The following is a 26,499-nucleotide window of genomic DNA, read 5'->3' on the forward strand; positions in this document are numbered from 1 at the left end:
AGGCTGCTGTCCAAACAGAAGAGGGAGATCCAGATGGCGATCCGCAAAAACAAGGAAACCAACGCAGTGTTGACGCGCCTCAACAGCGAGCTGCAACAGCAACTCAAGGTCAGCCCATCCTCTGTTTCTAACACACCGTAGATGCAGCCATGACTCTCGCTGCGTGTACAGTATTCTGCTGAGGGAGTGCGTTCAGTGAACGGGTGTGGTTTACGTTAGCGGCTGCTTGACCACAGTGACTTTCTGACATTCGCCGCCCTCCTTCCTGCCTCCTCTAGCCTTGAAATGGATCATGCTTTACAGAAAGAGTCCTTAATCAAAGGACGCAGACTTTACACACACATTTTCAGTACATGCATGAGAGCGTACAAGTGTCCGTGTTAACAGTGACTCACACGTTTTAAACCGTGTGTGTCAGAAGCTGAATTCTACGCATTCTTAAATGTGTGTGACATCAAATGCTGCCGCCGGTCCAACGTGGCGAGAAGCGCCGAGCTCACCCGTCTGCTCCCCGCCCGTCACTCAGAGCTGAACTAATGGCACTGACTGAGCTGTTTGCATTGGAGATCTGCCTGTGGCACACGCACTCACATTTGGAGCACATGCCGCATGCCTGTCATTCTCCTCGTAAATGATCCGCGAGTGAAACCCTCACGCTCACATTCGGCGCTTTTACAGCTTTAATTCAACTGACGCTAAGGAATAAAATAGGCAAAATAAGGCGTTTTGAAGCTTTTATAATGACATTCGTCTTTCATTAGCTTCTAGGATGTCATTTATCCGCTCTAATTCTGCCGGTTCCTCGAGGCATGCGTGGAATTTTGCAGAGAAAGGCATATGTGTCTTTATATAGACCCGAGCCTTGTTGAAATACCAAACAGCTACTGGCATTCACAACTGTCCTCTTCAAAATAGAGTCTGGGCTGGACAGGCATCCAACTACAACAGGGTGTGTGAGGAAAGACAGGAGGGCGGATGGAAGGAACAGCTCTCTCGACTTTTTCCCTAAAGTTCAACTAACATTTGAATTAAAGACTTTTTTGCCCTTTAATCCAACCTTATTTACTTTTTCTGAAGAGGAAAGTTTCCTTTGCACTTGTAATTTTGGAGTCTTTTTATGCTGGCCTAATGTCAAAATGTCATCTTTTCATACAAAATGCCTCCTAATTTAAAGGTGCAGATTGCTGTGACTGTTTTTGGACTCTATTCATTAGTGGCATCGTGACTTTTTTCTTTAGTGCAGGGGTTCCCAACCAAGGGTTTGAGACCCCAAAAGGGTCCAAAGACAAATTTAAGGGCTTCACGGCTACAGTTCTTGCATAAAACTTTTGTTGCGGTTTGGCCTTTCGTTCACATGACAAAAGCATTTTGGCAGCTTTTGAAACCAGGTGCCAGAGTGTAATGTTGAAACGTTGACGTCGCGGCCTTCAGGCATGCGCGTGGTGTTCTTCTAAGGTGTATCAGGGATCATTTTCATTTTAAGACTCAGTCTTGAATTTAAAACAAAGTGATGTTGATGTAGCCACGACGGCAGAGAAATAATAAAATGATAAAAGCTTGTGAGCTACTTGCTTGAGTCTGCTGCTACCCTTACACACGTGCAGCATACAGGGAGAAGGTTAGTATCATCACTGTCTGCTCCCTGCTGTGCACAGCTTGGTGCTTTAGTTTTTCGGGGGAGTGATGAGCACAGAGTGTAGACGTCACATATGTGTACATATTCTGCATTCTCACGTAATCCGTTCCACGTGAGTTGGCTGACTGAGTTTACCTTGTGGCCTTTGCTGTAGTGTCCCCCTCAGACAGCCCTCGTACTGGTATAACCCAGAAAATCTGCAGATCTTTGCAAAAGTTTTGTATTTTGGGGTGTGATAAACATTTGGGGCCACTTTAGGGGATGAATCTTATTAAAGACTATAGTTACCATGGCAATATGGGCAACAACAGAAAACAGAAGCCTTTTACACTGCCTGTTAAAGGCGGGAAAATAGCGCTCTTTTGCCACCTTGACATTTTGTTTAAAAGGTACGATTACGGAAAGCGGGGACAGAACTGTCTCACCTTTAAGCTGCGCCGGGACGAAGTTACAGTGCCGAAATGGTGTCTGTATTAACAGGACAGCGGGCAGGACAGGTGCGATGTTATGACGGCATGTTATGTGTGTGACCCAACACGGGAGAACTGAAAAGCAGCTGCTAGCTTCTTATTGAGCTTCTACCTAAAAGAAGAACAGCAGCCGTAAATGTCCACAAATTAGGAAAACAACGAGATTCAGAGGCTCTTTGCCCTCTGAGCAGAGGACGAGATCAGCCGCCAGAAAACAGAGAAGGTAAATGATTGTTATTGCCGTGTTAATGCCATTGTTATTGTTTATAAAGCTTAATTTGACACAAACGTCCACTGAGTCTTAACAACGAAATGATTTAAATTTGGTGGTCAAAGGTCACTGTGACTTTGTGTCTGTCTCATTCTTAAAAATGCAAAATCTGAGGAGGGCCTTTAGGGACTTTGCTCAAATTTGACACAAACATCCACTTGGACTCAACAACTAACTAATTAGAATTTGGTGGTCAAAGGTCAAAGGTCAAGGTCACTTATTCTGCATGATCACTTTTCTGGCCATTACACAACATCATAAGTAGGGGTTGACAGATTATGGCGGATTATTGGGGCCGATATTTGGCATTTTGCCGTTTATCTGTATCTGCATTTTATTTTAATGATGGCTGATAAAATTAATTAATTAAAAAGTGCAAAGAAAGTATCAGCATGGGAGGAACTTCAAGGAGCCATTTTTATTTTTTCATTTTTTATTTAAATTTTCAGTGAACTTATTAAAAAAAAGTTGCTTATAACTTACTGTATTTGATGTTGAAAGTTTTAGTTTTTATTAAATATTTGCTATTTAAACAAAGTTTTGTGTTGGAGTTTGTTATATTCAAAATTCTAAATATTGACAGAAAGATTTTCATTATTATTATTATAAACTTATAACTACTAATAATCAGTAGCAGTAATTCTTGTTTTAACTTTTAGCCCTGTAATTGGTCAAATTCAGAGAACAGGAGGGTCTTTGTATGCTGTTCATTCAGTTCCACTCATATTTGGGCCATTTTAGGGGATTCACCTTGTTGTAGACCATCATTACCATGGCAAACAAAAACAAATAATGTGATTACAGCCTGAGGTGCTTTTCTTGTTCGGAGCACAGGGGTCAAAGGTCATCTTTTTTTTGTTGTTGCCTGCAGGTGGTTCACCAGGAGAGGGTCACCTTGGAGTCCCAGCTGGAGCTCCTGCGGCCCCTGGCCTCCACGTGACTGAGCCTGAAGTCTGGTTAGAGTCACTTTACATTAATGTCTCTATAAAACATGAATATTTGAGCCAAGATACAGAATGTCTTTTGTCATGGATGCATAATAAACGTAAAAAGGTTGACGACAGGGGCAAACAGGTATGTCGCTCTTTTTTCGTTGTTGAACAACTCCAGTCCCACATCAAAATGTCACTGTGTTACTTTTTAATAATGTTCTGCAGGATTCAACCATGCTTTTTTAAAAATAATTGTATGACATGCACATGTAAAATACTCTTATTCACTGTGACATTCTAACTTATTTTTCTCTTATTATTTACTGTCTCTCTCACCCAGGAGTCTTACTTTGCTTACAGTGCGTCTGACATATTTTTGTGCACACATTGCCATGACTCAGATACATGTTTCATGTATGTTACATGTTCTGTGTTAATGATGGGAGCTAAAATACTCCCAGTTTTTCTCAGTCTATGTAAACAGTGCATTTAATGTGTATCCATGTGTGGTCTAAAGCAAGTAATGGTGCTACAGATTAGTTAATGAGTCCGATTACTTTTTGCACTTAAAGTTTAGGAAGAAAAGGTTGTACTTAAGGTTTGAAAAAGCTGCATTAGATATGAGCTGGATTTTGTTTAGCTACAGATTCCTGCACACGAGATTTGACTGTTGTCACACTGTAGCACTGGCACACGAGGCCGTCGGGACACTGAAGAATGTTGACACTGGATTTGTTTAAAATATGGGCATTTTACTTGAAATTTTGCTCCATCTTTATTGTAAGCACTGTCTGACTTGATTTTTTTTTTAAACCTGTTTATGTTTATTATCATATGAATCTCTCTCTGTTATCTCTGCACTGCAAGTTTATTTAAAAAAAATAAAAATCAGGGCCGTTAAATAGTCCAGAAAAGAAAAAAAGCACAATATCCCTCTAATGTTTTGCGAGATAGATTTCAAAACATCTAAAATCAGATGTGGTTTTGATTTTATCTATGCAAAGATGTGGTGCTGCTTAAGCTTGCTTTAGACCATTTATCATCAGGAACAATCAGGATGTGTGGAGGAAAAAATGAAGTGGTTAAAATACACGATGGCATGCTTGATTCTGCACGTTTGCTAAAATGATGTGAGCATTGGACTGTAAACTCACCTTAAATCATGCACAACTACTGAGCTCTGGGCTGAAGACAATAATCAAACTAATCAATAAAGTTGTCTATTTTTATTGCTTGTGATTAATTAATTTGGGGTTTATGCGGTCATGAAAAACACATAATAACAATAATAACACATGATGTGTTCAATGACTGTTGGAAATGTGAAAGTCCAACACATATATGTATGTTTTAACAGTTTAAGGCTGTGATAAACGGTTGGAAAGCATGTTTTCTTTAAAAATAGCCATATTTTTTAAAGAAAAGAATCACATTTTTTTTTAATCACTGATAATTTTTAAAGACAAATAAATCAGCATTTTTTTTCTCTTTAAAATTTGCCAAAAAAAATTCAAGAAAAAAAACAACCTTTTTTTCTTTTTTCAACACGTGCATCTGGGTTTTTAAACATGGGAAAACCTGCTAAAAATAGGTGACAGACTGCTTTCTCATTGCCAGTAGAGCAGAGCTGTGTATACGGCTCTGCAGGAGACGAGTGTGCCTTTGTCTATGTATTGGTTTTTGTTTTTGGGTGTGTCATGTTCGACATCACACACAGGCCAGAAAACAATATTAATAAACAATAGAGAGCAGCATAGAGGCCAGTGAAAATGTTATTTTGGTTACTTCTGTTTTTTATATCTCGCTTTCAAACTGTGCTGACCATTTTGGAACAATGTTTGAGCTGCTTGGGCGGAAACAGACGGTATTTCTTTGGTAGCTCAGTCACTGCATTTCGCAAGAATCATTTGACGAGGGTATTACTGGGTTTTTTGTGCAGTGGAAAAGGGGCTAAAGAAACATTTTTACCTTTTTACTGATGTGTAAAGATGTAACTTAGGGTTGCTCAGAGCAGCATGAATGTGGAAAACCTTCTTGATTTATTTTAAAATTTGTAAAATCAGGTGTTACAAGAAGAAAAAAACTGCACTGAAATACCACACACATTTATTTCTCGTGTCTTAGACTCAAAAGAAGGTGATATTGAAGTTTGGGTGCATTAACAGATGTATCAGGAGTCGTTATCGTTGGTAAACGAGATCTAACAGACTGCAGTCATGACCCTCTGGCTCTCACCAAGCAGCTGTGCTTTCTCCGACACAGACATAACAACCAAGGGTCAAGCAGATCGCCACTGATGGCTGTATTCCCAGACCCTCCGCCACGGCCGTCCAAAAATATCCGCTGACACACTTGGCTCCCATTTAGACACCTCACACACTGATAGGCCTATTTCTCTCTCATTCATGTTGCATTCAAAAAGCCGCACTCGCTCCAAGTCATCAAAGAAGCTGCTTTGATCGCAATCAGGAACTTTGATATTCGTCCAGACATTTTTCCAACTCAGTAACTTGTTATCAACAGCCTGGTTTTTAGCCCTGCTGGCTGCATGGCTGCAGAGATGGCATTGTAACTCTGTCTGTGAGTCTGCTGGTCTGTCTTTTGTCCAGACTAGTCCAGCCATCAAATTTTTTAGGGGGACATTTATGATCCCCAGATGATGAATTTTAATGACTTTGGTGATCCCGACTTTTTCTCCAACAAGTTGAACTTTCCACTCATCCTGTGAAATATTTTAATATCTACCAGATGTACCAAAACAGGCACAGATATTCGTGATCCCCTGATGATGAATGCTATTGTTTTTGATTAACTCCTTACTTTTAGGCCTGTGTCCACCAAAGTGTTTTGTTTTTTTAACTTCAGGGTTTTTTTGTTGTTATTTATCCTTCGCAATGGGAGCATCATGCTGCACAACAAATGCCAGCACCGGGACGAGGTGCTGAGCGTTAGCTATTCAATCATGCCGTAAAAAAAAGGCTTTTGTGGACATGGAAAGAAAACATGTAGGAACTATTTTCTTTACACCGAACTTCATCCACCAAAAGCATCAGAAGGAAGCGTGCATCTACTGCTAGCTCACCTAGCGCCACTGAGCTAGCTTATACTACAGCTCTGCCGAGAAGGACGCTAGTAATATTTGAATTTCGCACTGTCGCACGCACAAGTCTCTTGTCCATGAGTACATCCCAAGTCTTAGCAGGTGTAGTTCGGTGCAAAGAAAATACATGACACTGCTCACAACAAGGTCTGTAGATTATCTTGGGTCATGATATCTGCAAAGAGACATTGCTGTTGGGTTTTTTAGTATCGTTTTTTGGCGCTTTGAGCACCACAAGCCGAGTGCCATTTAGTTACATTATGGCAGAAATCTCTATGGTTGATATCTCCAACACACCAAAACAATCTAGATGAATAAGTAGTACTACAGTTAAGAGGAAAAATGTCATTTTTATTTTGGAGGGAACTATCCCTTTAACATTAGCACATTAGCACTGTCGGGTGAGCGTGTTAGAGTGATGAAGTTAGCCATAGTATGGCTGCAGACTCTTGCAGTTTGCATGGTTGACGTATGTTTCCTCTCATTTTTTAATGAAATAGCAGCCTGTAACTCGTTTTCAGTATGTGAAGTATTCTCTAAGACTAGATTGAGCCAAGCAGAGGACCAAAGACAAGTATGACTGAGTGAGTCAGTGTGGGTGATTGAAATCACAGGACATTTTTTAAGAAAAAGCTAAATGAAACAGGTTCTTAAAATCCAAAGAAAACAGCCGAGCGGTGTTTGAGCCTGCGTTAAGGCATTCTGGTTTAATGCCTCGCTCCCACATCTGAAGAAAACGAATGGAGAAAATGAATGAGCCTGAGTGAATGAGTTCAGAGTGGGAGACGCACACACGATGCCAGACGACAACAAGGCGCTCGTAGCTCCGCCGTGCCATAACCGATATTTGGCACAGTGCGGCATGTCAGCACCTGCTGCATCAACACAGAGTATCTCATCCCACTCTGCAGGTTTTATTTCATCTGATGCATCAGGAGGGGAGTGTGTTTATTCATTCAATCAGACGGCTTAACGGGGAGCCATTCTTAACTGAACTATAAATACCACTTAAAAGTGATTAGTTTGCATTTCAAGTTGACAGCTGCACGTGACGAGGAAACTATATGTGTCGGCCATGTGCTGCCTCTAAGTATACGCCTGTTTGTTATAATTGACATCTAGCTATCTCGCAGGTTTAGCAAGTGGATTATTATTACCTATGTGGTTATTACTATTGATTTGTCTGGCTGGAGACAGAGACGTTTAGAGCTCAGACACAAATAGAAAAAAATCCCCAGTGACAGAAGGTGGCACTCAATGACAAAGTGTTTACTGGATTAAAGCAGAAACCGTAACTTAAAGGTGCACGATGCAGGATTGTTGGTAACTGTAAATTTCTGCCGCATCTCTTCTATATAGGAACATATATGTTGTGTCGTTTTGTGTGTCTTTGTAGTTGTAACGCATCGTTTTGTGTTTTTTTGTGGGTAATTTTGTCCTTTTGTGCCTTTGTGGTTATTTTGCACCCTTCGTAGTAATATTGTATATTTTTACAGTAGTTTTGTGTGGTTCTGTATTAGTTTTGTGTCTTTCTGAGTTAGTTTTGTGTCTCTTTTTAGTAGTTGTGTTTCTCTTTTAGGTAATTTTGTATTACTTATTTTGTGTATTTTGTAGTAAATTTGTGTCTTTATAGTAGTAAATTTGTGTCTTTATAGTAAATTTGATTTGTAGTAAATTTGTGTCTTTATAGTTCCTATGCATCTCTTTGTAATCCTAATGCATCTTTTTTGATTTTGTGTCTCGTTTAAGTGGTTTTGTGTCTCTATGAGGTAATTTTACGTCTCTTTGAGCTAATTCTGTGTCCTTTTTTGGTCAATCTGTGTGTGTTTTTTTAAGTTTCTGCTCCATTTTGTAGTCATTTTGTGTCTCCTTGCAGTTCCTTTACATCTCTTTTTGTAGTTGTAGTGAATCTTTTTTGTAATTTGTCTCATTGCAGTCTCTTTTACATCGCTTTCTATTAGTTTTGTGTCTCTTTCTAGTAGTTTTGTGTCTCTAGTAGTGTTGTGTCTGAGGTCATTTTGAGTCTCTGTAGTATTTCTGTTTCGTTTTTGGTCATTGTGCATTTCCTTGGGGTTGTTTTGCCCTTTTTCTTGTCATTTTGTGTCTCTTTGAAGTCCCTTTGTATATCTGTGTGAGCCTTTACTCTTTGGGCCCCTGGGTCTGTGCCCAGTATAGTCCGTTCCATCCATGTAACAAACCAAAGTGAAAGTCAAAGCCAAACCCAGATTCACTCATTTGGCATTTCGCCTCACTATGTTGTGTTTTTTTCAGTGTGTGTCCCTTGAATGCCAGCTGCTTATAGTCTGACACCGGGTCACTGCCTTTTCATAAAGATCCAACCTCACATGAGCGCTGCGGGGGTACACTTCCATAAATATCCTGAACACAGAAAATAAGACGAATATAAGAAATACAGGCAGAGAGCAGAGTCTCTGCAGATAGATACACCACCATATGCTTTTTTTGGCTCCTAAATTGAGAGGGATTACTTCTGTATGAGTCAATATTGTGTTTTTTTTTCTTCTTAAGGAAAATCCTGCATAGTATATCTGAACTGACAAAGTTATGTAGAGTTCTTATTAAAGTTCAGTGTAAATACACTGTAAATGTGCAATGGCTTCTCAGTAACTCGTATCCCCCCGGTGGCTTAAAGTTAAAGCTGACCCTTCTCACAACAAAGATTACCAGCTTTTGTCTGTTCAAGTTAGCCCCTTTGTTGCGGCACCATTACTCAAAGATGACGGCATACACCGTTTCTCTCGTCTCTCCTTTGTCCCAGGCCGGGCTTTGCAAAGGTTGCACTTCTGGTGTGGACATTAGTTAGGCCACAGGAAGAGCTTTTAGGCTGTCACCTCTGCTCATTCTGGCCCCGTCAGCTGGTGGGATTTAGTTTAACACTCATTCAGCAAATGTGAATGAAGCTCGGCGCAGGCTGTCAGGTCTGCACACGGAGGTGAAAGCAAAGATTAACCCAGAGGGGGAAATTATTAAGTTAAACAGGAATTCTCACAGTTTCGTAGAAAAATTAAGGAATGAATTAAAAAATAGTAAGTCTTACAGTTTGCCAACATTGATTCTATTTGAAATTATGTAAAATAATTGTTTTAATCTTACTTAAATCTTTGTCAAAGCCACCTATGGATTAATAAATGGGCCAACTGGGCACAGGCCCAGGGGCCCAAAGTTTCAGAGGACCCTGGGCATCACTTGCAATGTGTCACTCAAATTTACACAAACAGAAAGAGATTTAAAAGCGCAGCATACAATGACTACAAAGAGACACAAAATGACAACAGTCAGATTCAAATGAGAACAAAGGGACATATAAGAAGGACACACAAAACAACCACAAAGAGACACAAAACAACTACAGTGGGATGCAAAATGACTGCAAACAGATGTAAAACAAATGCGAAGAGATGCAAAATACTACAAAGACACGCAAAATTACTTTAAATGCAAAACAACTACACAGAGATGCAACATCACTACAAAGAGTTGCAAAACAACTACAAAGTGACACAAAATGGCCAAAAAGAGAGACAAAATACCACAAAGAGATGCAAAATGACGGAAAAGGAGATGCAAAACAGCTGCAAAGAGACAAAATGAGATTCACAACTACTACAAAAAGGGGCAAAACAACTACAAAGAGAAGAAAAACGACTACAAAAAGAACTACAAAAGCGGTAGTTCTGGTTCTCAATAAGCCATTTTTTAAAATATTACACTTAGTTTTATGATGTGGACTTTCTAATTGATTGTGTTACCAAATTGATGTGACGCTCTGAAGTCAAAGACAGCCCGGCTGAGTGCAGTTTTTCTGAGGGGGACTGTGCAGTAGTGGTGTTTTGCACTCCCCCCTCGCTGCACCTCTCGTAGCTCTGTTTGCGGTAGATTTGAAGTTGATGAAACAGGACAGAGGAGGGGGAGCTAAACCATGCATAATCTTATAAACGAGGCAGACATTTTTGTATTTGATGAGGTTTTCCCAACTAAGCAGGTTATATTTCTTTATGGCAATGATGAAAACGGAAAGGCTTCTTTTCCAACATTTTAAGAAGCCATTTAATCAACTAATTATTTCACTTCCAGTTAAAAACATATCAAAATACACTTTGGATCTCCACTCACTGACGTGTCCAAGAACATTTACAACAAGAACAGTCTGTTTTATCATCTATTATGTAAGATGAACTATGTGTGATTAGTTACAGGCCTGCTTCATACACAGGTCAAGAAAAGTTGCCTTTTAGCATTTATTTAATCAGGAAAGGCCACATCGAGATTAAAGCTGTCCTTAATAGTGTTAACAGCACATTAAACAAAGTTGCCGAAAAATAACAAAAAGCTTCTGAGTCACAGCAAACCAAGACATCAGATGAACATTTCCTGGATCACATACAGGCAAATATTTAGTCAAAGCATTTACAATCTGATGGACCTTCCTCCAACTTCTTCCGTCTGCTTTTGAAAAAACATTAAGACGTAAAAAACCCAAATCAGTCAGCCGCAGAGTCCAAGCTGCAAGAGCAGCATACCTAAGAGCCCTTTTTCCTATTTCAAGACAAACTTTGATAGCGAGACGAGTTCTTGTTACAGACTGAAGCCTTTTAGATGCTTCCAGTATTTTTCAAATGGATAAGAGAGAAGAAAGTTAAAAGTTCAGTGTGTTGGATTTGGGGAATATATTGGCAGAAGTTGAATACAACATAATAAGTATGTTTTCTTTAATATTTTATCACCTGAAAATAAGAATAATGTGTTTTTGTTACCTTAAAATGAGCCGCTTATATCTACATAGTGAGCGGGTCCTCGTCTACGGAGATCACCATGTTGCATCACTGTGTTTCTACAGTAGCCCAGAATGGACAAACCAAACACTGGCTGTAGATGAGATAGGGTCATTTGCATGTTCTCCTGTTCATATTTTTGCATCTACCACCATAGTTAGCGGCCCCTCTGCAACAAGAGCATTAGAAAAACATTTATTTTGTATTTATTTTACACAAAACTGCTTATTTCAGGGTTTCGACCAGTTTTAATGATCTTGCTTGTTTATTTGTGAGAGGAAGAGGCCTCTGGATAATTCGTCTCTCAGTAAAAACCTCCTGAACATCTGAATCGAAACTTTAACCAGTAAAAGCACAGAATAAAACAGTTTCACATTATAAAATCAACATTTTTCCAACTCTCTCCTAATGGAGGGGCTGCCATTAGTCAAATGTGAAAATGCAAATGGCCCCATCTAGCCAGAGTTTGGTTTGTCTATTCTGGGATACTGTAGAAATTTGACGTTGCAGCATCAGCTCCATAGATGAGGACCACATATACCATATATTTGTAGATATATAAGCATCTCATTTTGATGTAACAAAAACACACAATTCTTATTTTTCAGGTGATTACACACTAAAGAAAACATGCTTATTATAGGCTATAATATTCAAATTTCTGACAAAATATCCCCCTAAATCCTTCACACTGGACCCTTAAAACGTTTATTTAAAAAACTCACTGATTATTGTATTCCAATTTCTGCCAATATATACCCCTAAATCCTTCACAATGGACTTTTAAAACGTTTATTTAAAAAAAAAAAAAATCAGTAAGTTTTTACTCACTGACTTTGGTATTTTTTCATTGGTTAAAAAAACTACAGTATTTTAACAGAGATCTGAACTGCGCTTACTTTATTTTTACATATTTTTTGTTTTTTACATTCTCATCATAAGACTTTAAGTTGCATATAAGACGTTTGGTGTGACGTTCATGCAGTTTCCCTGCTGGAAGTATTTCAGGACATTAGCAGCTCCACATTGAGACAGTCCTGATCCAGGTCAGCTTGGACTCCGCTCCAGGTTTTACCACCGCCTTTTTTTAAAAACCACCTCTACTTTGAGCAGTGAAAAACACACCAGCATTAGGGGCAGCAGATGACCCGGCGCCGCAGCCAGGAGCACAACAGTCCTCTCTAACAAATGAAAGGATGGGGGGCATCAGCAGCAGCTGAGTTTTCACAAACTGGATCAGGGGCCGAGGGGAGAGACCCGCTTTCTGCTCACTGTTGGGACACTTTTGTTGGATTTATCCCGCGGTCAACATGCCGTTTGCCAAACGAGTCGTGGAGCCTCAGTTACTCTGCAGGCATCAGATCCCGAACGAGGACGGTCTGCTCTTCGAGGATCTGGTCTCCATCAGTAACGTGGCTCTGTCCCGGACCCTGAGGCAGCTATCGGATCTGGCCAAACACGCCTGCTCCATATTCCAGGAGCTGGAGAGCGACCTCACCTCCACCAGCCTGCGGGTCCGGGGTCTGCAGAGCAAGATCAGCCAGCTCCAGCAGACCTGCTCCGAGCTGGACCCCAAACAGGAGGCAGTGCGTGAGTACCCGCTCTTATAACGTGCTTTACAGGGAGCTGCCCGCGTGCACACCGTCCGCGCGACGCTACCAGAGAAAACTGCACGGGGGGAAAACGCACGAGGAAGCATCTTCTTTTTTTTTACTTTTAACACAATTTCAGGCTGAATTTTGACAAAAGTAATGACGCAGACAAAAAATAAAGTTAGTTAAGTTTGCCACAAGTTAACAAAACTACCTGAAAGTACGAAAAAGTCTTTATTTAGCGCCGCCAGGTAGCGATAAAGCAGTTTTTAAAGACGGAAAATGTTATTTCTCTATTATTTAAGTTAAATTTACTGGTTTTTACATACTGTAGTTTGTCTGTTCATATTTGTGGACACGCGCTGCTGTTTTCATCTCTTCCCACGCTGAGGGGCGTGTGTCAGCTTGTCTGTCCAGAGCTCATGGTAGCAGCCACTTAGGGACTGTTCCTTATTTATCAGAGGGGGGCGGGCTGTTTGTGCTGCGCCTTTTTTTTTTCTTTTTTTTGGGGGGGGTGCTCTCCAAAGTTATAGGCATTTCTCCTTGAGTGAAATGCATGAATTAGTTATACGATTTTTTAAAAGTTTGATGTTTGAAAGTTAAAAGTTGAGGATAACATCCTGGAGTTGGAAAAAAGCCTCGTTTTTTCACTCCTGTCTTGCATGCTGGTTCGAGCAAACGTTTTGTTTTTAGCAAAATCTTAGATGAAAAAGTGATTTGAAGTATCGTTATTTTAAGCTCTGATATGGTTGTTTTTTCTGTCTGAAGCATTTTTTGCGCATAGTGTGTCCAAGAACCATCAGAAATGTGAAAATCCAATTATAACTTCCACTATTATAGTTTTTGGCTATGGCAATGTAATGTAACTAAGTACATTTAGGCTACTCACGTTCCTTACTTGCGTACAAGTATGAGGTACTTGTACTTTACCTGAGCATTCACATTTTCTGCGACTTTCCACTTCTACTCCTCTACACTTCAGAGGCAAATATTGTACTTTTTACTCCACTACGTATATTTGAATACTTCAGTTACTAGTTACTTTGCAGATGTCGAATGGTTTAGGAGCTGCAATTATTAATTGATTAGTTTTCAGTCGTTTGCCTAAATTAACAATCAGCAACTACATAATTTGAGATTTATTTATCTGAAAAAAGTCAACATTTCACAAGGCTGCTGATAAATGCTGCGTTCATGTAATGTCGGAAGTTTTTCTGTTTATATGATTTGAGGTCGTAAAGTGGGAAAAACATGGAAGAAGATGGGCTACATTTTAATGCTAAGAGCGTTTAAACAAGAGGGTGATGGCTGTTTCCACTTCATTCATGACAACAAAAAGCAAAGGAAACAGATGAAGTGAGCTATTATTTCAAAGATATTCACTTTATTAATGAAAAATGCTGCTTATTAAGCGATAGGTGATATGGGGGGGGGGGTACTAGCTTTAAAAATTGATATTCAGTATGTGAATCAATTAAAAAAAATGACATTTTCCTGCCACGTTTAAGCATTTGGGAAGTCGAGCCAACAACTCGTGTTATAAAATTATCTTGCAGTTGTTTTTCCGACACGAGAGGCCGTTTATGTGAATGTTCCCAGCAGGAAAGTCGTCATTCTGATTATTCCGACATCACATAAACGCAGCAGGAGCACATAAATTAATTAAACTTTTTTCCAGTTGCAACATTTAATTAAGTACGCTTGTAAATATTCAGACTTCAGCCTACATCATGAAGAAATGAGCCATTCTGCATAAAGAGTACTTAAACTGTATATCTTGATACCTGCACTGATGTACTTTTACTTAAGTTACATTTTGAATGCAAGACTTTTACCCGTAACAGATTATTTCTTCTTTGTGGTATTGCTACTCAGTTTTGAGTACTTTTCCATCACTGCTAACTGGCAGCTCAGCTTGTCCCTCTGCTGTCCTCTCCTGTCTTACTTCATATGTTGAACTTTGCCTGCCCAGCAGTTACAATTCATGACCCTGATAACACAGCATGTGTCCGTCCCCCTGGCCCTTTTAATCTCTGTGTCCCCCACCTGAGTGACTGGGGGGGTGATAGTAGTGTGTGAGTATTTATGTATAAACCAACTCTCCAGGAAGCACTTAGGAAACCTGTGCTCCCCTGTCTGCCCCCCTCAGTTGTCCCCCTCCAGCTTGGACATACCCCAGTGGATTTACCCCGCTTTAGTTGAGGTTCAGCAAGTCCTCACATGTCCCCCAGACCCTGCTTCCTGTGGTCTGTGAGTTTGCCTGCAGGTATTTATCTGCAGCCTGCTGCACCAAAGAAACAGATCTGACCTCTCTTAAATCTGATTTAAACCTCCAGACGTCTGCAGAGTTTTTTTTCTTTTTCACCAGTGTTTGTAGATCTTGTTGGTGGGAAAATGACCAGGTTTACTGCTCATTCACAAGCACACGAGGCAGGTTTCCGTTACAGATCTGTGCAAAACTTGAGGGATATTTCCGAAATGTGGATAAACTCAATTGCGAGATGACTGCGTTTCCACTGAGTGATGTGATGCGACTTCACCTCACATGAAATCATTCCAAGAAGCATGAGGATGGATGTTCAAAACATTAGCAGGTTTATTTCTATTGCAGCCACGGCACTAACCATCATTATTTCCAATCTAAGGCGACGTAGGCGTGTTATGTGAGCAATTATTGATACATATGAGGGATTTCTGGGAGGTGATAGTTCACGATTTCACAGAGGAATTGTGGATTCAAAACTTCAGGATGATTCACTAAACTTTTGAAGAGTTATGCGATGCATTAGCACCTCTTTTAGCACATAGCCGCAGTATCATGTGACCTATAAAAGGCAAAAAAAGGGTTTCCATTGCAATTTTTTGAAATATGCCTGAAATACCACCTCACGCGAGCATAAAAACCTTTTTTGCGTTAAATGGTAATTATTACTAAATTGACATGTTACCATTAGGCATATTTCATATTTGCAATTTCAATGTTTCAATGTGCGCAGTTTGAAGGTTAATGGAAACCTGGCGACAGTCACAGTAATCTGACCATTTGCAAAAATCTGTAAAGCTCCGGCGTGATGTTGGTCAAAGACGACCAGATGTACTGTTTGGTCCTGAGGGCAGTTTGAGCCTGATCTAAAGAGGCTCCTTCAGTTCAGATCTGCTGCTCTCTGAGCCGGCACGCAGCAAATTGTGTTAACGGATGATTATAAGTGGCACTTTATGAGTTTATCGCAGTTGTATGTATCAAACCAGACTCTGTAAATTCATCTGAGAGTCTACTCTGATAACTCGTTGATGAAGTAATTAAAGCAGTGTTTTAATTAGAGCCGTGTCATTATGAATAAAGCACTCGCAGCTCGGTTTGCGATGAAGCTGCTGTGTAACTCCCACATTAAAGTCCAATGATTTACTGCGTGATTCATCCCTCGTCTGGGATGCTGCATGGCGTACAGGAAATCTTGCGTGCCAAGTCTCCAGATAACTCCGTTCTGCCTGGAAAAGCCTAATTACTCTTAATTGTGCTTTTCATATTAATGTGTGTCAGGGGCAGCCTTAAACAACAGACCCCCCCCCACACACACACACACCCCTCCTCCTCTCATCTGAATGACAATTAGTGTAAATGGAGCAGTTCAAGGCACCGGGAAGCTCGGGCGGTGGGGGTGGGTGGCGTTTATATGATGCGGCCGTGACTTGTCTCCGCCGAAGGACACAGCTGCAGATTAATTCTCCATATTGGATTATGCAGAATCAGATTTTGACCCTTTGGTCACAAGCTCTGTCCCATAAAAAGAACCGGTGAAGAAGAAGTTTGTCTGGGGCATCAGTCAAGAAGCGCTGGTGTCGTAATGTAGAGAATACGATTATGATGTCAGCCAAAGTGAGCAGCGAAAACCTTTGTGGGCTTTTAGGACACTGGAGCTACAGTCGAGTTAAGAGTCTGTCTTAGAGTTTGTCACATCAAGAATGATATGACTCTGTGACGCAGTGCTGTCTTTGGAAAAAGATGTTTTTTTGAGTTTAAAGTGGAGACAAACACAGATTTGTGTGTGCTGAGAGGTGGTTACCAACTTTTGTGCGAGCTGCGATTTTCTGGTCGTTGACTCTGAAAATCTGCAGCTTGTGCACCCAAATCTGAAGGTGGGCTTCGAGCGATTTATAATTTCAGGGCTGCTCGAATGTGAATAAAAGAGGTCAGAAAACGAGTCTGGAAATGTTAAATTTTGTAGCTGACTGAGACCACTCCGTGTGTTTGAGGCTGGTTATTTCTTTCAATTTTGCAGTATTTTATTTTGCAATAATCTTTAGTTTTTTGTCTCCGTTAACGAAGCTCCTCTGTGGTAATGTTTGTATGCAGGTATATTTTTAAATGCTTGGCGCGGTGCTGACACATTTAGGTCAAACGACTTGCTAGAAGCGCAGTGTCTCTCTTTCACTTTGCTCCGTCTCATATCGAGCCTTTTATTTTCTATCAACAACACCAGCTGTACGAGAGCTGCACTTAGTCCGCCAGCAGCTCCATATATAGACGCTTAAGTGATGCTTCTGCTGTTTGTGATTGATTGGCATCGCTATTTATACGGAGGAATCCAACTAAATAATGCCAGAGATCCTTTTAGACACACTTTAAAATGTTTCTGTGAAGATGAAAAAAAAGTCGAAGTCTCTATTGGGTAATCTATTTATCCAAATCCATTCTTTGTCTTCCCCCGCTCTTATCCTCTGCCTCACACACACACTTAAACACACACATACACACCAGGAGCCTGGCACGTCTCCCTCCGCTCTGTGTTTGGACAGCTCTCCTGTGACACCCCATCAACGTCTGCGTTTCGGGACCCTCAGAGCTCCTCAGCCAGAGCGGCCTCTGGAGTGCAGTCCCATGTTAGAGCACTCTGCTGGGTTTTAAGTTACACTGGCTCAGTTTGGAGGGGGAGCTGTAATACTTTGTGGCGGCAAGTGGCCCTCTGGCTTTTCTGGTCCAAGAGCACATGGCTGGCAGTTTACCACATTCCTCGTACAGGCCGCTCCGCAGACTGTCTCACGGTGCCAAACAGAGGAAAGCAGCAGCCTTCTCAGACCCACCGAGTAAGAAAAGCTCACAAGATGACTCTCATTTCTGGCTCCGCGTCAGGCTCTCTCTGCTTATTAAGGCCGAGATCCCGTTAAATCCATCATGCATTAGTGCTGCAAACTGTGTGTGCAGTCTTACAAGATTATCTCGTGACTTTAAAGTGTTGCGCTGAAAGTGAAAATGTTGCTGGTTATTGTATTAGAACATAAATCTTCTGTACAACTGTAATCTCCTGATTGAATTCTTTAAACAAAAACAAAAGGTTTTATTTCACACCTGCTTATAATTAGGATAATTGTATGCATGAACATTTAAAGGGACAGGTCACCTCAAAATCAAAAATACGTATTTTCCTTTTACCTGTAGTGCTATTTATCAGTGTAAAACTATTTTGGTGTGAGTAGCATGCATGGTGTTGCAGATATCAGCTAATATAATATTTATTCTCTCCAGTATAGTGGAACTAGATGGCACTTGGCTTGTGGTGTTCAAAGCACCAAAAACCATAATTTTAAAAACTCAAAAACGATGTCTATTTCTAGAAATCATAACCCAGTTGCTCAAGACAATCCACAGACCTTGTTGTGAGTTTTATGTAGGAACTATTATATTTCCAAAACTACACCCACCAACCCAAATCCCTGTGCAGAAGGAAGAGTGCATCTACTCATGGACGGGAGGCTCATGCTAGCTCACCTGAGTAGACTAATGTCACAACTCAAATGATGCATTAATGTTTATGACTCACACTGTCACAAGCAGGAGCCTGTCGTTTTTCTATCAAAACTACAACCACCAACTAAATCACTACACAGAAGGAGGTGTGCATCTATTCATGGACGAGAGGTTTTTGCTCGTGACAGCACAAAATGTTAACATTAATGGCGTCCTCCTCGGCTGAGCCGTAACGTTAGCTTGGTGGTGCTCGGTGTAGATGTACGCCTCTACTGCGCTGGGATACTGTTAGTGGGTGTAGCTGCGCTGACAGAAAATAGTTCCCACATCAAAAAATCTTTAAATATTCTTTTCTACTTTATTTTATTGTTATGAAATAAGGAAAACCTTTTTCAATCCAGAAGGAAACTTTCTATTACGCACTGATGCGATTCGTAGAAAGAAAATAGTTCCTACATGAAACAAGCTCTGTGGATGATCTTGAGTAACCGGGTCATGATTTCAGGAAAGAGACATTACCGTTGAGTTTTCAAACGTTTTTTTTGGCACTTTGAGCACCACAAGCTGAGTGCCATCTAGTCCCATTAAATTGGAGTGAAAGCAGACATCTCTACAGTCGATATCTCCAAAAACTTGACAGCTCACACCAAAACAGTCCAGGTGGATAAATAACACTAAGAAGAAAAGTATGTAGTTTTGATTTTTGGGGTAAACAGTTCCTTTAACATTAGCATGTTAACATTTACCTCAAAGTGCTGTTGCTGCATGAGATTCTTGTTCCAGTTTTCATGGTTGATATTTTGTCTCATATTTTTCCTGAAAGTAGCAGCTTTTAACTCATTTCCAGGATGTGAAGTATTCTGTAAGAGTAGATGGAGCCAAGCAGAGTACTACAGACAAGTATGACTGAGTGAGTCGGTGTGGGTGATTGAAATCACAGGACAAAATGAAACAGGTTTTAAATCCAAAGAAAGCAGCTGAGCGGTGTTTGAGTTTGCGTTGAGACGCTCTGGTTCAACGGACTCTCCCACATATGAAGAAAACAAATGAGCTCGAGTGAATGAGTTCTGTGTGGTCGGCAGCAGGATGCACTTTTGATTTTTGGGTTCTGTCCCTTTAAAGTTAATGCTCGCCAAGAAAAAAGTGTTTGGAAATGATCCCGCATGAAAAACCGCTTGGGTCAATATCTAATCTTTTAGATAAGCATTTATATTGCTGTTAGTAGAAATAAGTGTGCAACCATGTGTGCAGAACTCAGTTGCCTCATACATTTGTAGATTTTTCTCTGACATTATACACATGAATTAACCAGCTGACTTATTGAGTTTGCTTTAAAATTGTAGTAGTACATTTGTAACTGTCAAGTGCAGTCAGCTTCACTGTTTGAACTCAAAGAAATCAGCTTGTACAGTTCCCTGCCTGACACACTCTACGTGTTACGTAACATTTAAGAAAAGACAAGAGCTCGCAGCGGTTACAATTAATCACGACTGTGCGTAGCGGTGCTTTAGGCTTTCCACTGTGCTACTTTTCCTCCCGCTCTAACAGCCCCTTGAGTGAGACTGAGCACTGAGTATTTATGCTCTGCAGTTGCTATCCTCTCTGTTTCTCTGTCCCAGAGCTGCTGCTCCTCCTCCTCCTCCTCCTCCTCCTCCTCCTCCTCCTCCTCTTCAGTGACGTCCATGCTGCTCTGTGAGCCTCGCGGTCCTGGATGAAAGTTTCTTTTGACGACAGAAGCACAACATTTACGCTAGTATAAACTCCACTACTGAGCAGCTCAGACCAGAAAACCACATTAGCCAGCTGACTGTCCTTCCTTTCTGCATTTCATTGACCCAGTCTCGCCATTACCGGGACTTTGATTCACTAAGTGAGGCTGCAGAAGTGATTCAGTGCACGCTACGTCCGAGGTCAATAGCAGTCAGTGTCAGGCCAGAGATATTCTTGCGTTTTAGCCTTTAACATTTGTGTAGACAACCAGCTGTGTCATAAACAGAATTACTCAAATACTTTTCTGTGTACTACGTGTGTTACTGGAGAATGAACGTGGCAACACTCGAGAAGCATCTTTGACCATAATTCTGACATCATGGCAGGAAAAAGCGACGCCGTCGCTACAGTAGATGGTATGAATCAGGCGCTTTGTGACAGTGACGAGAATGTTTGTCTCATCATGCCAACAATGACTCTGTCTGCTGCACGTTGCATCTTGCATATGCATTGTGTTAGTTTTTTGATTATGTGCACAATCAAATCTCCAAACGGATGCAGGATACCCAAACCATCATGTGCACGTGAACATGTAGTTCATCTCATTTCAGATCAAACATTTTCGATGAGGCGAAACAAAAACTTCAGCAGCCTGCATGGCCGTTTGCCCTTACTGTATGTGCAGAGAGAGAGACAGAGACAGAGACAGAGAGAGTTTTTGGGGTCATTTCCTCTTTCGTTGCTCATTGCCTTATTCCAGTGTTTTTGAAAGATGTTGAAGCAGTTTCTTTAGGTTTCAAAGGGTTTAAACAAACCCTAACCTGTGTTTTGTGTTTTGTTGAGCTGTGTTCTTACATAATTTCCAAATGTTTCCAACTGTTTCAAACTTAAGAAAATCAGTCATTTTAAACCAAATAATGGTGCGTTTCATTTTTTTGGCCGTCATATTCCCTTTACCCTCTGTAGCTGCTCTGACATCCAGGAATCATGGGAAACACCATGACGTACGTCAGGGAGTGAGGAGGGAAGTTGGCGAGCCATTGTTGCGTTCGTTTAAGTTACTCGTGGCTATTTTATTCGACTGAAATGACTTTAATACATTTAGTCGTTCATAAACATAATTTCTGCCCAAGTTATGTAAAGCAGATTAACAACTCCCACGATCACACGCTGTGTCACAACATCCTGTAAGTTTATCATTGTTTTGAGTGCGTTTAAACGTATGTGATGGGAACAGATGTGAAAATCTCTTCCCGTAAAGCGAACAAAGACTTTAAGTCATTCAGACAAAGAAAAGAATTACAGCGAATCTTGAATCACATTTTAGAGCAGGATGGAGAACCTCATCCACTCTTTTCTCTTTCATTATCAGACCGTGAGCATATTTCTGCAGGTCCAGACAACCTGCCGTTGATATAGTACCCCGGCTAATTATAGAGCACTTTTCAAAGACTCGCTCATTTATTCCTGCACCGTCCCCCTCCTCCCAGACGCACACGCAGAGCACCGAGACAGCCTGCTGTTTTCATTCAGCTGATGTCATTCATTCATTCCTTTCCACTTCCTCAAGCTTATATCCAAAACTCTGACTTTGCATTTTTGGGATCAGAAAGTCCCAAACTATGAACAAACCGATGGCTTTGTTCAGTGTTGTAACTTGATAATGTGGTATATCATGTTATTGTCAGCAAATTATTTTTACACCCGAGTGGTTTGACATTGAAATGAGGAGTGCGGTCTTTGCACCGAGTTGAACTGAAAGTTTCCCCCCTTCACTCCATTAACCATGTGTGCGTCTCAGCACCTCGGCCCCCGGTGGGTTTGGTCGGCCCCTGGTTGAAGTGGTTTCTGCTGAACCGTTGTGTCAAGTCAAGCATTCCATAAAGCCAGTGACCAGGAAACCGCAGTGCTCGCCTGAACTTCTGGGACCTTGCACCCCACACATGCTCCCTAAATTGGCCTGGATGGCTGCTGGGATTGGGGGGGGGGGACTGGAGTTCGGGGGTTGAGGCTGTGTTTGTTTATGAAAGGAGACATTTTGTTAAAAAGAACGTTTGCTTAAAGGAAAACGTGTGGGGGACTACACTTTACATTCCTGCGGTGGGACCCTCCATGAGAGCAAGTGCGTCTGAGTGCGGGCGTCTTTACACTCACCAAAAGTCCCTCTGCTGGTCCTTTGTATATTTTCAGATGTATGGACATTTATTTTGAGTGTTTAATGGCAGCGATACTTAACTTGCTTTGGAGCCACTTTTGCAAAATTACAGGAGGTCAGGGGCCAGTCGCAGGAGCCCCACATGTGTGAAGGATTTAAGGAGGTTCAAGAACATTTTGCAGGATTTTAGGACATTTCTAGGATTTTAGGACATTTCAAAGACATTTCTTTGAATTGGGACATTTCTAGAATGTCAGGACATTTTTGGATTTCTGTCTGTTTATGGATTAAAGGACATTTCTAGGATTGCAGGAGTTTCATGTATTTTGGGATGTTTATCTGATTTTAAGAAGTTTCTAGAATTTTAGGACAAATGGAGGACTTAAGGACATTTTTAGGACATTAGGGGCTCAGCTATAATCTTTTTTGGGGGCGTGCAGATCCTGCACTGGCACTTTTTATGATAAAAAAGCTCTTTTTTGAGGCTGTTTTATGCACTCTGGCACCTCAATACCAAAAGTACAAAAACACTTCCCTGTGTGAATCACTTTGGGGGCCAACTGGCACCCTTTCAGAGGCCAGATTTGGCCCGCGGGCCTTATGTTGAGTATCACAGGTTTAAGATCTCTCCACTGGAATGTGTGCATGTTTTTGTAACGTCAGGTTCCTCCAGAGGAAGTTGAGCTTGAGTTTGTTGTTGGCGAGAGCGGGTTGTTTCTTCTGCTGCAGAAATCGAGCGCCATGATAAGCTATCAGCCCTGAGGTGTCTCTTATACACAAACTTATTCAATAACATTCCCCAGCAGTCACTGCTCTCTTTATGGAGTTTGGGGCTGCAGGACAATTCAGGCCTCTCCTGTAGAGGAGGTGGGGGGGCAAAGTCATTTACCCCCTGACCTTAGAAGCTCGCTGACCTCGACGCCCCCCTCCCCTCTGCACACCCCTGCAAAACACAAAAGAGCAAACACAGCCGCCTCCATCTTGCTTATCACTCTGCTTCTAAAGACTTGAGCGGCCAATTAGAGTGGATTTAACGTTTGACATGATACTGAATAGCCACAGGTCAGCGGACCGGCAAACCCAGAGCACAGCGAGGGATGATTAAACTGTCACAGTCAACTCAATAACTGAAGTCTTCTGTGCAGGTTGTCACTCGTGGCTGCAGAAGAACTGAGCCGTGAACAGCTGAATGGTTAGTTTGAAATGTTTTATTATCCTTTACCTCCTTCAGTGGATTTAAATCACCAATTAAGCTGCAGCAACCTGCAGTCTAAAGCAGAGGTTGCATTAGACTCTGGTTCATGTTGACAGACGGGGCATTAAAAATTCAGTCATTTTTTAAAACGATAATAAGACGTATTGAATAGCATTTCATTTTCATTCATCACTTTTAATTTTTTCTGGCATTTGTAAGGCACAGTGCTCTTTGCCAAAGCAGTGGAGCACACATGCGTGAACGCTCATCGAGACGTTTCGGCTTGTTTTGCTGGTTATGTAACCAGAGTTCCTATGGTGGCAAGTTCACATTCATTCAACTATAATTATACAATTAAAGGATGTTTCGCTGCCTTTTCATCTTTACTCGTTAACAGCAGCTATAAACTGAGAAAAAATAATTTGATTCACTGTGCTGATGAAAGGCTACTGCCGGCAGATACTGGCACTTTTTTAAGGTGGACTGTTTTCGTTCATGTTGCTCAATGCATAAACTGATGCCGTCAATCAATCAGCACACCTTAAAGGGATAATTTGCCGATATTAAACCAGCTTTTTATCAAAACAGTGAGTTTTAGTCCGTCAGTAGCTGTGGTAAATTAACTTTCATCTGACCACTGCTTAGATATCCCTCCTTCCCCTCAGCGAAACTCGCAAACGTTTTTTTTTCGCTGCTTCTCGGGGCTGTTGCTCAAACAACAGGCTTCTTCCTCTCTCTGTCTCTTAAACTCGGACCGAAATCTGATCAAATGGTAAAATTAGGCAGTGCTTATAGAAAATAGATCAATATTATGTTACAGCATTGGCTATTTCTCTACTCAGATGTTTTCAGAGACGTATTTAAGCTCACGATTTAACACTAATACGAGATTTTTTGTTACCAGCCAGCCGCCATTGTGTCAAACGGATGAGTTTGCATAAAGTCACCCACCAGCAGGAGGGTTTATTGGCCTAATGCAGTGCAGTGCGTTCTGGTGGTTGTGTTGTTTTAACGAGTAAAATTGAATGCAATGGTACTTTTTCACTTTTCTCTGATCATGTAGCACAAATTTTCAAAGTATTTGTACCTTTTTAGTGCATAGACAGTCCAGTTTTATGAAAACACAATTTTTCCAGTGGTGAAATACTCCTTTAAGCAATAAAAAATTGAACTATACATAACTTTGAGTCACGTACAATGCCAAAGTGCCTTCTGTATTGTAGTTATTATAACTCTTTCCTGTAAAATAGTGTTTTCGTACCAAAAGCTGCAGGTTATGGGAGTAATTTCAAAACAAAAAATAGGTGTGATCACCTCTGTTTATCCAGGAGAGATATTCTCTAACTTCTGCTCATCTTCAGTCTGAACCCACATGTAGCTGTTATTCTCAGCACTGAGACGACAAGATTTTACCCCAAAGATCAAATAAATACACATCGGACTTTGACTTAAACTGAGTTGACTGTAGCATGCAGTTTACAACACTTCGCCCACGTTCTTTTCCGTGGCAACCTGGAGAAATATTGACAGCTCACACCGCCGTAAAACTTTTGTCGGCTGGTCTTTGTCTTGCCGCCAATAGCCAGAAGCATTTCAGGCCACCTGCGTGGATTTCCAGGCTGTCTTTTAAATGATATGATCTCCCGCTCGGCTTTTGTGCTCCTCCACAGGCCACCTCCGTCACAAAGACGGACTTAAGTGTTATGCAATGGAATTATTCTTACTGAAATGTTAAGACACATCTCGGGAACTTTGCAGAGAAGATAAAAAATCAAGTAAAATTCCTCTGAACTCTCCTCTCCTTGCTCCATGTGAATTGTGGCTCGCTATCTGGTGAGTGATTAGTAGGAAGTGATAAAGAGAGTGAATCACTGCTGTATAAAAAGAGCCTTTTAAATCCTCTCATACTATTCTGCCTGCAGGAGGTTATAAATTTGCAGTGAATGGCGATTACTGTATACAAATCCGTGTTTTATAATGGACAATTCATGAAGATATTCTCATGTGACGTTAAAGACAAACCTGAGGTGTAAAAAATGCTGGATGGTGGGAAAATGTGAGTTAAATATGAGTTGGTATTTTAACAGGAAGGAAACACATGTGAATTTGTAGTCTTTGCATGCAGGTGTTTAGACTGGGATTTAACAGGAATGTGAACTCCCCTCACCTCGCCTCTGCGTACGAGCCAGCGGATCAGCCAGGTTGAGTCTTTAAAGTTGAAAGAGTCTTTTCATCACTCGTCTCACCGTCACACAAGTGATGCAGAAAAAAAAGCACCTGTGGATATGAGGGTGCGTGTAAACGGCGTGCTCATCAGGTTTGGCTTTAACATTTCTCTTCACATGTAAAATCTCTGGTGTCGGGTTTTCTTTTCAGTTTGGAGGAAAAGTTTGAGTGATGTCCAAACAAACAGTGATAAGCTGGTATTTAAAGAAACCCAGCAGCTACCGCTTCACATTTAGAGATTTGATATTGATCTTGTAAAAGAATAGTTTGACATTTAGTGAAATATGCTTATTAGCTTTCTTATTGAGGGTGAGTTAAGAAGAGCAGTACCAGTCTGTCTTTTAAAATATGAAGAAAGAGAGAGAGAGATGCAAGGGGGGGTTGAGCAGATCAATACGCTGCGCAGCTCTAGATTTTACCTGTTAAAAATGTTCAAATTTGTGTTTAAGTGGCTGTAATTGGATGAAGTTGGGAGGTTGTGCAGAATTCGAATGAACTGGCTGAGGGGCAGTTTACACGGCAACGGTTCTTGCATAAAACGTTAACCTTTTTGTTGCGGTTTGGCTTTTCGTTCACACGACAACAGCGTTTTGGGGGCTTGAAAATGCAAATTTTTAAAGCCAGATTCCAGCGTGTAATCTTTCGAAAATGCCACCTATTTGTAAACTGGTAA

General features: G+C 41.0%; 2 protein-coding genes across 5 annotated transcripts in view; both read left to right on the forward strand.

The window, feature by feature from the left end:
* Positions 1-4,538, forward strand: part of reps2 (RALBP1 associated Eps domain containing 2) — a 32,062-nt gene extending 27,524 nt beyond the window's left edge. Inside the window, exons 18-19 of the mRNA XM_042484210.2 lie at positions 3-108; positions 3,249-4,538. Of these exons, the coding sequence (XP_042340144.2) occupies positions 3-108; positions 3,249-3,317 (175 nt within the window). The 3' untranslated portion in view covers positions 3,318-4,538. The remainder of the gene's footprint in view (positions 1-2; positions 109-3,248) is intronic.
* A 7,616-nt stretch (positions 4,539-12,154) lies between these two features.
* nhsa (Nance-Horan syndrome a (congenital cataracts and dental anomalies)) overlaps positions 12,155-26,499 on the forward strand; it is a 90,640-nt gene continuing 76,295 nt past the window's right edge. For 3 of the 4 annotated variants that reach the window (XM_088078013.1, XM_088078014.1, XM_088078015.1), the window contains exon 1: positions 12,155-12,792. In XM_088078013.1, the coding sequence (XP_087934139.1) occupies positions 12,513-12,792 (280 nt within the window). In that variant the 5' untranslated portion in view covers positions 12,155-12,512. The remainder of the gene's footprint in view (positions 12,793-26,499) is intronic. The other variant, XM_042483697.2, reaches the window with a different exon arrangement.

The sequence above is a fragment of the Plectropomus leopardus genome, chromosome 5 (assembly GCF_026936395.1).
Source record: "Plectropomus leopardus strain MGB_pleo_1.0 chromosome 5, ASM2693639v1, whole genome shotgun sequence".
NCBI classification, from domain to species: domain Eukaryota; kingdom Metazoa; phylum Chordata; class Actinopteri; order Perciformes; family Serranidae; genus Plectropomus; species Plectropomus leopardus.